General features: G+C 56.6%; 1 protein-coding gene across 2 annotated transcripts in view; it reads left to right on the top strand.

Annotated features, from left to right (window-relative positions):
• Window positions 1-16,601, top strand: part of ATRX (ATRX chromatin remodeler) — a 144,014-nt gene that overhangs the window by 94,512 nt on the left and 32,901 nt on the right. For both annotated transcript variants that reach the window (XM_076053581.1, XM_076053582.1), the window contains exons 18-20: window positions 3,061-3,170; window positions 13,160-13,303; window positions 15,406-15,583. In XM_076053581.1, coding sequence (XP_075909696.1) covers window positions 3,061-3,170; window positions 13,160-13,303; window positions 15,406-15,583 — 432 coding nt within the window. The remainder of the gene's footprint in view (window positions 1-3,060; window positions 3,171-13,159; window positions 13,304-15,405; window positions 15,584-16,601) is intronic.

The following is a 16,601-nucleotide window of genomic DNA, read 5'->3' as shown; positions in this document are numbered from 1 at the left end:
AGAGAGAGCTAGAGAGAGAGAGAGTTAGAGAGAGAGCGAGAGAGAGGGCTAGAGAGAGAGAGCTAGAGAGAGAGAGCTAGAGAGAGAGAGCTAGAGAGAGAGAGAGCGAGAGAGATAGAGAGAGAGAGAGAGCTAGAGAGAGCGCGAGAGAGGGAGAGAGAGCTTGAGGGAGGGAGCGAGAGAGTGAAGGGAAGAAAGAGAGCTAGAGAGGGAGTGAGAGAGAGAGAGAGCTAGAGAGACAGGGGAGCGAGAGAGGGAGTGAGAGAGAGAGCGAGAGAGAGCTAGAGAGAGGGAGTGAGAGAGCTAGAGAGAGAGCTAGAGAGAGAGCTAGAGAGAGAGAGCTAGAGAGGGAGTGAGAGAGAGAGCTAGAGAGAGCGAGAGAGAGAGAGCTAGAGAGAGGGAGAGAGAGAGGCTGAGCGGGAGAGAGGGATGGCGAGTGTGAGGGAGCAAGAGAGTGCGAGAGTCTTGGATTTCAGAAAAACACGCCGCTAAGTTCGGGGACGATGGGTGGGGGGGGACATATTTTGGAACAAAGCTGCGGCCCTTGAAGAAGAAAATAAAAAAATAATAATGAAAAGGTAATTCCGTTACCGCCACCTTGACAAATCACCACCTATCCTCCATACCCTCGCTCCATCCTCCTCCATCCTCATCCATCCTCCATCAACCTCCATCCCTCCCTCCCTCCATCCTCTTCCTCATCCATCCTCCACCTGCGCTCCCTGGCTGTTTGCATCCGAGATATTGCCGTGCCGTTTGAATCGTCGTTTTTTTACATTTCTCTCAAGGTTTTTGTCATTTGATTACTTTTTAAAAATGTCTGTGTGTGTGTGTGTGTGCGCGCGTGTGCATGTGGGGAGCGGTGGCGGTGTAGCGGTTAGCGCGCGTAGTTACGAACCCGGCGAGCCGAGTTCGATTCCCGCTCACGGCCAACACCGGTGACGAATATCTGAAACGGTCCCGGGCCTCCCCTAGGTCGGCTCGGCCTCAAATTAGTACCTGGTGCGGTGTTTAAACATCGCCACTGTGGAGGCAAAGGCAGTCAGGCGTGATGCTGGGCCACTCAACCCATCTTACGCCGTGCCAGCCTTCGTAAATGCCACTCCGCTTAACAGCACTTGCCCCCAACTGCTTGCGTACGCTGTACGGGGGGTTCTCACACACACACTCACTCGCACACAAAGACAAAGATCCCCCGCGTAGCCTGAACAGACTGTAGGGACAAGTGTGCTGTTAGCGAGAACCTATGATGGCCGAACCGGTACACGAGGGGATGGGTGGCCAGCACTATGCCCGACCGCCTTTGTCTCCCCAGTGGCGATGTTTACACACCACACCAGGTACTCATTTGATGCTGAGTCGACCTAGGGGAGGCCCATAACCGGTTCAGATAATCGTCACCGGTGTTGGCCGTGAGCGGGAATCAAACTCGGGCCACCGGGTTCATGGCGCAGCGTGGCGCTAACCGCTACGCTACCGCTCCCCACACACACCCACACACAGGGGCACTCAGGCACACACACGCACACACCCTCACACTGACGCACTCACACTGGCGCACTTGCACACGCAAGCACGCACGCACGCACACACTCACACGTATGCACACACCCTCACACTGACGCACTCACACACTCAGGCACACACTCAGGCACACACTCACACCCTCACACTGACGCACCCACACTGACACACTCACACACGCAAGCGCGCACGCACGCACACGCACGCACACACTCACACGTACGCACACACCCTCACACTGACACACACACGCACACACATGCACACGCACACATGCACACGTACACACACACGTCTCCGCCGCTTGGCCAAGGCTGTAATCTAATGCGCGCCATGTGGGTCTCATTTCTTTACCTGTGTGTGTGTTTGTTTTATCCTCACTCGCTCACCCTCCCTCCCTCCCTTCCCTTCCTGCCTACCCACCTGCATACCCACATTCATGCCTGCATGCACCCCTGTGCTTACCCAGCCATATACCTGCCAAACCCATCGACCTACCCACATTCATGCCTGCATACACCTGTGCACTTGCCTACCTGCCCGCCCATCTGTATACTTACCTGCCTATCCACGATCACACTTGCATATACACCTGTGTACTAACCTTCTTGTTTACCTGCCTACCAATCTACCTTACCCACGTTCAGACCTGTACAGTAAAACCTTGGAATGCGAGTAACTTGGTCTACGGGTGTTTTGCAAGACGAGCACATTTTTTAAATAAATATTAATTTGATAAACGAGCGAGGTCTTGCAATACGAGCAGTACGTACGTATACGCTTTGTACTGCCGAGCGTCACGTGATCACAACTGATACACGAGTGCTTTGATTTTCGAGTGCTTTGGATTACAAACACGTTTCCGGAACGAATTATGCTCGCAATCCAAGGTTTTACTGTATACCTACGTACATGCCTACCCACCTGCATAACCCACCTGTGCCTACCTGCCTACCTACTGGCCAACCTCATGATGTGATGATGGACAACGTTGACTGCGAACATTCGAGTGTGCCTTGGGCCTCCCCTAAGTCGACTCGGCCTCAAATGAGTTCCCTGTGCGGTGTGCAATAAACATCGCCAACTGGGGAGACAAAGGTGGCCTGGGCGTGGTTGTGCTGGCCGACACCCACCCCCTCGTGTGCCGTGCCGGTCTTCATAGGTGCCCGCTGACGGCACTTGCCCCAACAGTCTGTTACAGGCTACACGGGGGACCTTTGTCTTTGTTGGCGTGTGTGGGGAGCGATTAGCGGTTAGCGGGCAGCCGCTCCCCAGAGCACGGCCGCTGGAGTTGGATTCCCGCTCGCGACCGATGCCGCTGGCGAATATTTGAGTGTTTCCCCGAGACCCTCCACCTTAAAACAAGTTCCTTTGGCCGTGTGAAGCGTCGCCGATGGGCGGGAGAGACAGGCGGACGGGGCGCCGGTGGCGAGGCCTCCTCCGCTTAGCAGCACTTGCCCCCCCGGACAGCGTGTTAAGGTCACACTGGTGGCGCGCGGGGGACCTTTGTCTTTGTGTGTGTTTTGTCGAGCGTAGGGGTGCAGTTCATGTGGGACTGCTGCATTGAGACCGTGAAGAAGGCCAAGAAGGAGCCGGGGTCTGGGTGCATCCTCGCTCACTGCATGGGACTCGGAAAGACTCTGCAGGCAAGATGCTCGTCGCTGGCTGACTCGCTCGGTCGCTCGCACGCACGCTCACCCGCACGCTCGCTCGCCTTGTTAATCGCCCGCTCGCTCACCCGCACGCTCATTCACCCACACGTTCGCTCACCTGGCTTCTCACCCGCTCGCCCACCCACACGCTCGCTTACCCAGACGCTCGCTCACCCACACGCTCGATCACCGCTTACCCAGACGCTCGCTCACCCACACGCTCGATCACCCACACGCTCGATCACCCACACGCTCGCTCGCCCACACGCTCACTCGCCCACACGTTCACTCGCCTCGCGATTCACCCCCTCGCTCACCCACACGCTCGCTCACCCACATGCTCGTTCACCCACACGCTTATTCACCCACACGCTCATTCACCCACACGCTCGCTCACCCACACGCTCGCTCACCCACACGCTTGCTCACCCACACACTTGCTCACTCACATGCTCACTAACCTCGTGACTCACCCGCTCGCTCACCAACACGTTCACTCACCCACACACTCACTCGCCCCGCTACTCACCCGCCCACTTGCTCACCCACCGCTCCAGTCATCCGCTCACGTGCACTCGCCTACTCACTCGTTCATCTACTCACTCGCCCACGTGCTCACCAACACATGCACTTGCTCACATCTTGCGGACAGACTCATCCGCTTTAACGCTCACTCGTCATCGCCACCACTATCATTATCACCATCTCCATCACCACCACCATCATCACGACCACTATCACTTCCACGATCCACACTCAACACAGCCACCACCATCACCGCTATAATTATCACCATCTCCGCCATCACCACCACCATCATCATCACGGCCATCACCACCCACCCTAAACACAACAACCACCATCACCACCATTATCACCATCTCTACCATCACCATCATCATGGCTACCACAACCCAGCATAAACACAAGGATAAAGATCACCCGTATAGCCTTAACAGACTGTGGGGGCAAGTGCTGTTAGCGAGCACCTATAAAGGCCGGCAATGCACACAAGGGGGTGGGTGGCCAACACCACGCCCGGCCGCCTTTGTCTCCCCTAGTGGCGATGTTTACACATCGCACCAGGTACTCATTTGAGGCCGAGTCGACCTAGAAGAGGCCCAGGACCCGTTCAGATAATCGTCACCGGTGTTGGCCGTGAGCAGGAATCGAACTCGGATCGCCAGGTTCATAGCGCAGCGTAGCGCTAACCGCTACACTACCGCTCCCCACACCATGAATACAACAACCACCATCACCACCATCATCATCACGGCCACCAACACCCACCCTAAACACAACAACCATCACCATCATCACAGCCACCAGCACCACCCACCCTAAACAGAACAAATCACCTCTGTCACCACTACCACCATCGTCCTCATCAAGACCACTGTAGCTACCACGACCCGCAACAGCCACCATTCACCACTAAGTGGCGGTGGCGTCACCACAGCCAACACCCACCACCGGCAAACACCACCATCACCACACCACCGTAACCAGCATCACCACCACCGCCCATCCTGCAACCACGGCCAACTCTGCTCCATCAGCCTGACACCCGACACGGAGAATCGGGGGTGCCCCTACCCTCCATCCCCCCCCACCCCCCAGGCCACCCCCCACCACCACCACTTCCCCCACCGTGTTTGTTGTGACAACTTTTGGGGGAAGTTTTTGACACCGTACGGGGAGTAGAGAGAGAGAGAGAGAGACATGGGCGAGACAAGGGAGAGAGTGGGGGATGGAGGGAGGATTGAGGGAGAGAGGGAGGAGAGAGGTAAGGGGAGAGAGGTAAGGGGAGAGAGAGAGAAGGGAGAGAGACACAGGAGAGAGGTAGCAGGAAGAGAGAGGGGAAGGGGAGAGAGAGAGAGACACTGACCCAGGGCTCCAACCCAGGCTCTCAGTGTCTCTAACACGGCCATTATGAACCCCTAGAGAGACAGAGAGAGAGGCACACACCCAGGGCTCTCAACACAGGACACGTACATTATGAACCCCTAGAGAGACAGAGAGAGAGACACACACAGGGCTCCAACACAGGACACGTACATTATGAACCCCCAGAGAGACAGAGACACACACAGGGCTCCAACACAGGACACGTACATTATGAACCCCTAGAGAGACAGACAGAGAGACACACCCAGGGCTCCAACACAGGACACGTACATTATGAACCCCCAGAGAGACAGAGACACACACCCAGGGCTCCAACACAGGACACGTACATTATGAACCCCCAGAGAGACAGAGACACACACAGGGCTCCAACACAGGACACGTACATTATGAACCCCTAGAGAGACAGACAGAGAGACACACCCAGGGCTCCAACACAGGACACGTACATTATGAACCCCCAGAGAGACAGAGACACACACCCAGGGCTCCAACACAGGACACGTACATTATGATCCCCCCACGTTCCCCCCCACACCCCCCACCTTTGCCTCTCCAAGTCACTGGGAAATATTTTAAGAGACAGAGAGAAAAAAACATTTTTCGATATTTTTTTTGTAACTAAGAGAGAGAGAGAGAGAGGCTCTTAGCGTCATTCCTCAATGCCGCCCTCATCGTCGTCCACATCATCACGAGCGCTGTCCGCGACGGCTCTCGCATTCCCCCCGCAGCGCTCGCTAGCACGCTCGCATGAGGGTGCCACGGAGAGAGCACGCACGCTCTCGCTCTGTCTCTCTCTCTCTCTGTGTCTCTCTGTCTCTGTGTGTCTGTCTCTCTGTCTTTTCTCTCTGTGTGTCTCTCTCTCTGTCTCTCTCGCTGTCTCTCTGTCTCTCTCTCTTTGTGTCTCTCTCTCTCACGGTCTCTCTGTTTCTGTGTGTCTGTCTCTCTGTCTTTTCTCTCTGTGTGTCTCTCTCGCTGTCTCTCTCGCTGTCTCTCTCGCTGTCTCTCTCGCTGTCTCTCTCTCCCTGTCTCTCTCTCCCTGTCTCTCTTTGTGTCTCTCTCTCTCACGGTCTCTCTGTCTCTGTGTGTCTGTCTCTCTGTCTTTTCTCTGTGTGTCTCGCTGTCTCTCTCGCTGTCTCTCTCCTCCCCGTCTCTCTCTTTGTCTCTCTCTCACGGTCTCTCTGTCTCTGTGTGTCTGTCTCTCTGTCTTTTTTCTGTGTGTCTCGCTGTCTCTCTCGCTGTCTCTCGCTGTCTCTCTCTCTCCCTGTCTCTCTCTTTGTGTCTCTCTCTCTCACGGTCTCTCTGTCTCTGTGTGTCTGTCTCTCTGTCTTTTCTCTCTCTGTGTCTCTCTCTGCCTCTCTCGCTGTCTCTCTCTCTGTCTCTCTGTCTCTCTCTCTGTCTCTCTCGCTGTCTCTCTCGCTGTCTCTCTCTCTCCCCATCTCTCTCTTTGTGTCGGTCTATCTGTCTCCGTGTGTCTGTCTCTGTCTTTTCTCTGTGTGTCTCGCTGTCTCTCTCGCTGTCTCTCTCCCCGTCTCTCTTTGTGTCTCTCTCACGGTCTCTCTGTCTCTGTGTGTCTGTCTCTCTGTCTTTTCTCTCTCTGTGTCTCTCTCGCTGTCTCTCTCTCCCCGTCTCTCCCTCTTTCACCCTGTCTCTCTCAACCCATCTCTCTCTCCCTGTATATCTCTCTCTCTCTCTCCCGCATATTGGGGTCAAATGAAGTGAGTGAGTGAACAAGCTGGTGGGCGGGCGTGTGGGTATCTAAGTGTGGTGTACTCATTGTAGCGGCTAGCGCTACGCTGCGCCACGAACCCAGCCGACCCGAGTTCGATTCCCGCTCACGGCCAACAACGGTGACGAATATCTGAACCGGTTCTTAGGTGCGCTACTCGCCGTTAGCAAGTAGCGCACCTACGAAGGCCGGCACGGCACACGAGGGGATGGGTGGCCAGCACCACGCCCGGCCGCCTTTGTCTCCCCAGTGGCGATGTTTTACTGCACACCGCACCAGGTACTCGTTTGAGGCCCGGGTTAGGCCCAGGACCGGTCGGGACAATCGCCGTCACCGGGTATCGGCGTTGGCGGCGAGCGGGAATCGAACTCGGCGGCTCGCCGGCGGTTTTGTAGCTCGGCGCGGGCGCCCCAACCGCTGCACCGCCGCTCCCCCGCCACGAATCCGCCTGACCTCGAGCGAACCGCCACGCTGACGGCGCTCGGTTTCACCGCCTGCCCCGCCGCAGCTCCGGCGTGACCGCCCCTCCGCCCCTTCCACCCCGGCACCAACCTTTGTGTCCCCGCCGACGATCAACAGCGACGAGACATCGCCGTGTCGCTCGCGGATGTGAAAGTTCACCGGCGAAATCAGGGTGGGGGGCGGGGGGGGGGGGATCGCCGTGGACGGGCGACTGCCGCACAGTGACTGGGCAACGCGTGCTTGTCCTCTTGCCGGGCACGCTCGCGAGTGCGATAGTGCGCACAGGCGTTAGCGCGTGCGTGAGTGTGTGCGAGCGTGAGCATGTGAGTGTGTGCATGTTAGTGTGTGCGTGCATGTGCATGTTAGCGTGTGCGTGAGTGTGTGCATGTTAGCGTGTGCATGTTAGCGTGTGCGCGAGTGTGTGCGTGCGTATGCATGTTAGTGTGTTCGTGAGTGTGTGCGTGCGTGTGCATGTTAGTGTGTGCGTGCATGTTAGCGTGTGCGTGAGTGTGGCGGAGCGTGTGCATGTTAGTGTGTGCTTGAGTGTACGTGAGTGTTTGCGTGCGTGAGTGTGGCGGAGCGTGTGCATGTTAGCGTGTGCGTGAGTGTGTGCGAGCGTGAGTGTGTGCGAGCGTGAGTGTGTGCGAGCGTCTGCATGTTAGTGTGTGCGTGAGTGTGCGTGTGTGCGAGCGTGTGCATGTTGGTGTGTGCGTGCGTTAGTTGCGTGCCCGCGGGGCTGTTGTGTGTCACCTAGACCGTGACGCGTAAGCACACACGGTTTACTGTTTCTTCCCGAGACCCACAGACTCACACAGAGACCCACAGACTCACACAGAGACCCACAGACTCACACAGAGACCCACAGACTCACACAGAGACCCACAGACTCACACAGAGACCCATAGACTCACACAGAGACCCATAGACTCACACAGAGACCCATAGACTCACACAGAGACCCATAGACTCACACAGAGACCCATAGACTCACACAGAGACCCATAGACTCACACAGAGACCCACAGACTCACACAGAGACCCACAGACTCACACAGAGACCCATAGACTCACACAGAGACCCATAGACTCACACAGAGACCCACAGACTCACACAGAGACCCATAGACTCACACAGAGACCCACAGACTCACACAGAGACCCACAGACTCACACAGAGACCCATAGACTCACACAGAGACCCATAGACTCACACAGAGACCCACAGACTCACACAGAGACCCACAGACTCGCACGGAGACCCACAGACTCGCACAGAGAACCACAGACTCACACAAAGACTCATAGACACACAGAGACCCACAGACTCGCACGGAGACCCACAGACTCGCACAGAGAACCACAGACTCGCACAGAGACCCACAGACTCGCACAGAGACCCACAGACTCACACAGAGACCCATAGACTCACACAGAGACCCACAGACTCGCACAGAGACCCACAGACTCACACAGAGACCCACAGACTCGCACAGAGACCCACGGACTCGCACAGAGACCCACAGACTCACACAGAGACCCACAGACTCACACAGAGACCCACAGACTCGCACAGAGAACCACAGACTCGCACAGAGACCCACAGACTCACACAGAGACCCACAGACTCACACAGAGACCCATAGACTCACACAGAGACCCATAGACTCACACAGAGACCCACAGACTCGCACAGAGACCCACAGACTCACACCGAGACCCACAGACTCGCACAGAGACCCACAGACTCGCACAGAGACCCACGGACTCGCACAGAGAACCACAGACTCACACAGAGACCCACAGAGACCCACAGACTCAAACAGAGACCCACAGACTCGCACAGAGACCCACAGACTCGCACAGAGACCCACAGACTCGCACAGAGACCCACAGACTCGCACAGAGACCCACAGACTCTCACAGAGACCCACAGACTCGCACAGAGACCCACAGACTCTCACAGAGACCCACAGACTCGCACAGAGACCCACAGACTCGCACAGAGACCCACAGACTCGCACAGAGACCCACAGACTCGCACAGAGACCCACAGACTCGCACAGAGACCCACAGACTCGCACAGAGACCCACAGACTCTCACAGAGACCCACAGACTCGCACAGAGACCCACAGACTCGCACAGAGACCCACAGACCCTCACAGAGACCCACAGACTCGCACAGAGACCCACAGACTCTCACAGAGACCCACAGACTCGCACAGAGACCCACAGACTCTCACAGAGACCCACAGACTCGCACAGAGACCCACAGACTCGCACAGAGACCCACAGACTCGCACAGAGACCCACAGACTCGCACAGAGACCCACAGACTCTCAAAGAGACCCACAGACTCGCACAGAGACCCACAGACTCGCACAGAGACCCACAGACTCTCACAGAGACCCACAGACTCTCACAGAGACCCACAGACTCGCACAGAGACCCACAGACTCGCACAGAGACCCACAGACTCTCACAGAGACCCACAGACTCGCACAGAGACCCACAGACTCGCACAGAGACCCACAGACTCGCACAGAGACCCACAGACTCACACAGAGACCCACAGACTCTCACAGAGACCCACAGACTCTCACAGAGACCCACAGACTCGCACAGAGACCCACAGACTCGCACAGAGACCCACAGACTCGCACAGAGACCCACAGACTCGCACAGAGACCCACATACTCGCACAGAGGCCCACAGACTCGCACAGAGGCCCACAGACTCGCACAGAGACCCACAGACTCGCACAGAGACCCACAGACTCGCACAGAGACCCACATACTCGCACAGAGACCCACAGACTCGCACAGAGACCCACAGACTCGCACAGAGACCCACAGACTCGCACAGAGACCCACAGACTCGCACAGAGACCCACAGACTCACACAGAGACCCACAGACTCGCACAGAGACCCATAGACTCACACAGAGACCCACAGACTCACACAGAGACCCACAGACTCGCACAGAGACCCACAGACTCCCACAGAGCCTGAGGGAGAGCGTGAGGGTGAGGAATGCTGCTGTGTGTTTTCCCCAGTGGACAGGGTAAGGTAAACAAACACAAACGGTGGGGAACTTCAAACGGAGGGGAAGAACAAGAGAGTAGAGCGTTGTTAACCCAGTTAACTCCGCAAGGTGACAGGGGGGGTGGAGGCGCCTTTGTGTCCCTAGTGGCGATGTTTACACATCGCATCAGGCGCTCATTTGAGGCTGAGTCGACCTAGGGGAGGCCCAGGACCGGTTCAGATAATCGTCACCGGTGTTGGCCGAGAGCAGGAATCGAACTCGGGTCGCCGGGTTCATAGCGCAGCGTAGCGCTAACCGCTACGCTACCTCTTCCTACACATACACACACAGACAACAACAACCGCCATTCGCCACTAAGTGACGGTGACATCACCACGACGCTTGTGCTAGGCTATGTGCACCTTGAGGCCACGTGAAGTGTCGAACGCCCGCTGGCAGGAGGTCACGGGGCAGACCCAGGTGCTACGGGTCGACTGACTGAGATGACTGGCTGATGCACCACCTGTGCCCCCTACTGTGCCAACCTGCTGGGCTTTAGCCACCCGACGCTCCGCTCGTTGTTGTGAGCGTCGCTCCTCCGCCCTCCGTTGTTGTTGGAGGGCGACTGCCTCCAACTGCCCAGTAGCATCCTTCACGAGCCTCCTCCACAGAGGCCGATCTTGACACCGCTGGTACCAGTCATCGGCAAGTCCACTCAGCTCCACGTCCTCCTGTACCACATCACTCCATCTCTTCTCTAGCCCGTGCCGCGCCCGTTTAGCCCCCTCGATCCGGCCGAACAAAAGCTGTTTCGGCATGCGGTGGCTGGGCATGCGGGCTACATGACCCAGCCACAGACACACAGACACACACACAAACCCAGCTGGCTGGCAGGGCCCCTCCTGAACGCTGGGCGTTGAGACTCACTGGTTGTGTTGTGGCGCTTGCGGCGGTGGTCGTGGTGGGGAAATGGCGTTTCGAGGTGACGGGCGTGGGGAGCGGTGGCACAGCGGTTAGCGCGCACGCCGCCGCGACCCGGCCACGAGCCGAGGTTCAATTCCCGCTCGCGGCTGGCGATGATCCCGAACCGATCCTGGGGCCTTCCCCGAGGTCGACGGCGGCCTCAGATGAGCACCCCAGGCGCGCAGTGCCGGCCTTGTTAGGTGCCACTCGCTGACAGCACTTGCCCCGAATGCTATGCAGGGGGGGGGGGATCTTTCGCTTTCTGTGGCCTTAAAAGGAAACGTTTATGATAGACGACGTTGCAGGCAATGGACCTTCTTCATGGAGTTTTAAGAGCGAGCGAGCGAGACGCGGCGAGTTTCATGGCTGATACGGGGGACCTTTGTATGGGCGTTGAACTTCTTTCGCACCGTACGTAGCCAACCGTGATGATCGGAGGTGCGGGGGAAAGGACAACAAACTATGGGTCTCTGTGTGTCTATTGGTCTTTGTGTGAGTCTGTGGGTCTCTGTGTGAGTCGGTGGGTCTCTGTGTGAGTCTATTGGTCTCTGTCTGAGTCTATGGGTCTCTGTGTGTCTATTGGTCTTTGTGTGAGTCTGTGGGTCTCTGTGTGAGTCTGTGGGTCTCTGTGAGTCTGTGGGTCTCTGTGTGAGTCTATGGGTCTCTGTGTGAGTCTGTGGGTCTCTGTGTGAGTCTGTGGATCTCTGTGTGAGTCTATGGGTCTCTGTGTGAGTCTGTGGGTCTCTGTGTAAGTCTATTGGTCTTTGTGTGAGTCTGTGGGTCTCTGTGTGCGTCGGTGGGTCTCTGTGTGAGTCTATTGGTCTTTGTGTGAGTCGGTGGGTCTCTGTGTGAGTATATTGGTCTCTGTGTGAGTCTGTGGGTCTCTGTGTGAGTCGGTGGGTCTCTGTGTGAGTCTATTGGTCTCTGTGTGAGTCGGTGGGTCTCTGTGTGAGTCGGTGGGTCTCTGTGTGAGTCGGTGGGTCTCTGAGTTTGTGGGTTTTTATGTGAGTTTGTGGGCCTCTGTGTGATGAGTCTATGGGTTTCTGTGTGATGATTATGGGCCTCTGCGTTATGAGTCTATGGGTCTCTGTAGGATGTGCCTATGGGTCTCTGTGTGAGTCTCCATGTCTGTACGTTGAGCTTCTTTCGCACCGTACGTAGCCAACCGCGCTAATCGGAGGTGCAGGGGAAAGGATTTAAAAGTGCGTAGTTGCGATGGCTGTGTGTCGGGGTGGTTGGTGGTGGTTGGTGGTGGTGGCGGGTCTAACGGCACATTTATATTCACGCGATCCAACCCCCAAACATATGGATAATGTTATTACTCACGGATAATGTTACTACGGATGATTTGGTGGTGAAAGCCTCCTTACTACTTCCGATCAAACTGGGCTTTTACGCTCCTGGACAAGATCGAACAGAGGCCTCGTGGATTCTGTTCTTCGTCGTCTTTACCTCTCTCGCTCTGTGTCTCTCTGTGTGTGTGTCTCTGTGTGCCTCTCTCTCACTGTGTGTCTCTCACTGTGTCTATGTGCGTGGTGCGTGCGTCCGTGCGAGTGGGGAGCGGCGGTGTAACGGTTAGCGCCGTTGCCGCGCTACGAACCCGGCGAGCCGGGGTTCGATTCCCGCTCACGGCCAACGCCGCTGACGGATTATCTGAACGCGGTCCCGGGCCTCCCCTAGGTCGACTGGGCCTCAAATGAGCACCCGGTGCGGTGTGCAGTAAACATCGCCACCGAGGAGACAAAGGCGGCCGGGCGCGGTGCTGTCCACCCACCCCTTAGCGTGCCGCCGTTCCGGCCTTCGTAGCGTGCTGGTCGCCAACGGCGCTCGCCCCCAACAGTCTGTTGAGGCTGAACGGGGGATCTTGGTCTTCGTCTCTGTGCGTGCGCCGCGTGAAGGTGGTGACGCTGCTTCACACCGTGCTGACCAACAAGAAGCTCGACTTCGACACGGCCCTCGTCGTGTGTCCCCTCAACACCGTCCTCAACTGGCAGAACGAGTTCAACCTCTGGATCGGAAACCTGGAAGAGGATGAGCTGGAGGTGAGGCCCGGGGGGGGAGGGGGGGGGGAGGGGGGGGGAGGTGGGTCCGTCGTCTGGAAGAGATCGAGAGAGAGAGAGGTGAGAGAGATAGAGAGACTGAGAGAGAGACAGTGAGACACAGAGAGAGATAGACAGGGAGACACAGAGAGAGATGGACAGAGAGAGAGACGGATAGAGAGAGACGGATAGAGAGAGACGGATAGAGAGAGAGACGGATAGAGAGACTGAGAGAGAGACGGAGACACAGAGAGAGATAGACAGAGAGAGAGACAGATAGAGAGAGAGACGGATAGAGAGACTGAGAGAGAGACGGAGACACAGAGAGAGAGACAGGGAGACACAGAGAGAGATAGACAGAGAGAGACGGATAGAGAGAGAATCAGATAGAGAGACGGATAGAGAGAGAGACGGATAGAGAGAGAGATGGATAGATAGAGAGAGAGAGATGGATAGAGAGAGAGACGGATAGAGAGAGACGTTCTGATAGAGAGAGAGAGACGGATAGAGAGAGAGAGACGGAGACTTTTGACTTTTAAACAACTTTTATTGCCGCCAGCAGCAAAAGCACTGGAGGCGATTTCTATATGAAATACACAAAGTCACCAGCAACACAAATGAAAATAAACGTTACAAATCCACGCGCTGTGGCACTAAAAAGCACCGCATACAACACGAAAGAAAAGTCACGTGGTTGTGGTGGTCATCACGCCCGCCACGTTGACGAGCGAGCGCTTCAGAAGGCGAACATGAGGGTGCCGTCCACGCTGGTACAGGGGGCTTGTCCGGCTCCCCAGCGTTCGAAGAAGACGTGCACATCACCGACGTGTGTGTGGTATGCAAGACAGAGAAAGAGATAGAGGAGAGAGACGGGGAGACAGAGAGATGGACAGAGAGAGATACAGAGAGAGAGAGAGGCAGAGAGAGAGATCTGGAGGATGGAGAGAGATAGAGGGATAGAGAGAGATAGAGGGATAGAGAGAGAGAGGGATAGAGGGATAGAGAGAGATAGAGGGATAGAGAGAGATAGAGGGATAGAGAGAGATAGAGGGATAGAGAGAGAGGGATAGAGAGAGAGGGATAGAGAGAGAGGGATAGAGAGAGAGGGATAGAGAGACCTAGAGGGATAGAGAGAGAGAGCTAGAGGGATAGAGAGAGAGAGAGATAGAGGGATAGAGAGAGATAGAGGGATAGAGAGCTAGAGGGATAGAGAGAGAGAGATAGAGAGAGAGAGAGATAGAGGGATGGGGAGAGCTAGAGGGATAGAGAGAGACGGAGACAAAGACCTTATAGCCTTGATAGACTTTTTGTTGTCAGCGAGTAGCAGCAGCACCGATGAAGGCCGACACGGCACACGAGGGGGTGGGTGGCCAGCACCGCGCCCGGCCACCTTTGTCTCCCCAGTGGCGATGTTTACTGCACACTGCACCAAGTTACTCATTTGAGACCGAGTCAACACGGGGACACACACACGGACACACACACAGACACACACACACAGACACACACACACGGACACACACACACGGACACACACACGGACACACACACGGACACACACACGGACACACACACACACACAGCTGACTGGCAGCACCCTCCTGAACGCTGGATGTCAAGACTCATGGGTGGTGTTGTTGCCCCCGTGGTGTGGCGTGACGTGGTGTGGCGTGGTGTGACGTGGCGTGGTGTGTGACGTGGCATGGTGTGACGTGGTGTGACGTGGTGTGGCGTGGTGTGACGTGGCGTGGCGTGGCATGGCATGGGTGGTGTGGTGTGGTGTGACGTGGCGTGGGTGACGTGGTGTGGCGTGGCATGGGTGGTGTGGCGTGGTGTGGCGTGGTGTGACGTGGTGTGGCGTGGCATGTGTGGTGTGGTGTGACGTGTGGCGTGGTGTGACGTGGCGTGGGTGGCGTGCTGTGGGTGGCTTGTCGTGACGTGGCGTGGTGTGCCATGACGTGACGTGGTGTGGTGTGACGTGACGTGGTGTGGTGTGACGTGGCGTGGTGTGCCACGACGTGACGTGGTGTGACGTGGTGTGGTGTGACGTGGTGTGGTGTGACGTGGCGTGGTGTGCCGTGACGTGGTGTGTGCTGCTTGTGCAGGTATGGGAGCTGACGACGGTGAAGCGGGTGCAGGACCGCGTGCGCCTGTTGCAGGAGTGGCACGAGACGGGCGGCATCATGATCATGGGCTATGAGATGTACCGCAACCTCACGCAGGGGCGCAACATCAAGAGCAAGAAGCAGCGCGAGGCCTTCGAGCGAACGCTCGTCAACCCCGGTGAGACACCACCGCCACCGTGCCTTGTGTCTGTGTGTGTGTCTGTGTGTGTGTGTCTCTGTGTGTGTGTCTCTCTGTGTGTCTCTGTGTGTGTGTCTCTGTGTGTGTGTCTCTGTGTGTCTCTCTGTGTGTCTCTGTGTGCTGAGCGCACGCTCGTCAACCCCGGTGAGACACCACCGCCACCGTGCCTTGTGTCTGTGTGTGTCTCTGTGTGTCTCTCTGTGTGTGTCTCTGTGTATCTCTCTGTGTGTCTCTGTGTGTGTCTCTGTGTGTGTGTCTCTGTGTGTCTCTCTGTGTGTCTCTCTGTGTGCTGAGCGCACGCTCGTCAACCCCGGTGAGACACCACCGCCACCACCACCGTGCCTATGTCTGTGTGTCTCTCTGTGTGTGTGTCTCTGTGTGTGTGTGTGTCTCTCTCTCTGTGTGTCTCTGTGTGTGTTTCTCTGTGTGCTGAGCGCACACTCGTCAACCCCGGTGAGACACCACCGCCACCGTGCCTTGTGTCTGTGTGTGTCTCTGTGTGTCTCTCTGTGTGTGTCTCTGTGTATCTCTCTGTGTGTCTCTGTGTGTGTCTCTGTGTGTGTGTCTCTGTGTGTCTCTCTGTGTGTCTCTCTGTGTGCTGAGCGCACGCTCGTCAACCCCGGTGAGACACCACCGCCACCACCACCGTGCCTATGTCTGTGTGTCTCTCTGTGTGTGTGTCTCTGTGTGTGTGTGTGTCTCTCTCTCTGTGTGTCTCTGTGTGTGTTTCTCTGTGTGCTGAGCGCACACTCGTCAACCCCGGTGAGACACCACCGCCGTGCCTTGTCTCTCTCTCTCTCTCTGTGCGTGTCTCTGTGTGTGTGTCTCTGTGGGTGTGTCTCTGTGTGTCTCTCTGTGTGTGTCTCTCTGCGTGTCTCTCTCTGTGTGTCTTTGTGTGTCTTTGTGTGTCTCTCTGTGTGCTGAGCGCACACTTGTCAACCCCGGTGAGATGCCACCACCACCACCACCACCGTGCCTATGCCTGTGTGTCTCTGTG

This window comes from Petromyzon marinus, chromosome 61 (genome assembly GCF_048934315.1).
Source record: "Petromyzon marinus isolate PM22_M1 ecotype Great Lakes invasive population chromosome 61, UKy_Petmar_22M1.pri1.0, whole genome shotgun sequence".
NCBI lineage: Eukaryota > Metazoa > Chordata > Hyperoartia > Petromyzontiformes > Petromyzontidae > Petromyzon > Petromyzon marinus.
The sequence above is the reverse complement of the archived record's forward strand: the minus strand, read 5'-3'. Positions and strand labels throughout refer to the sequence as shown.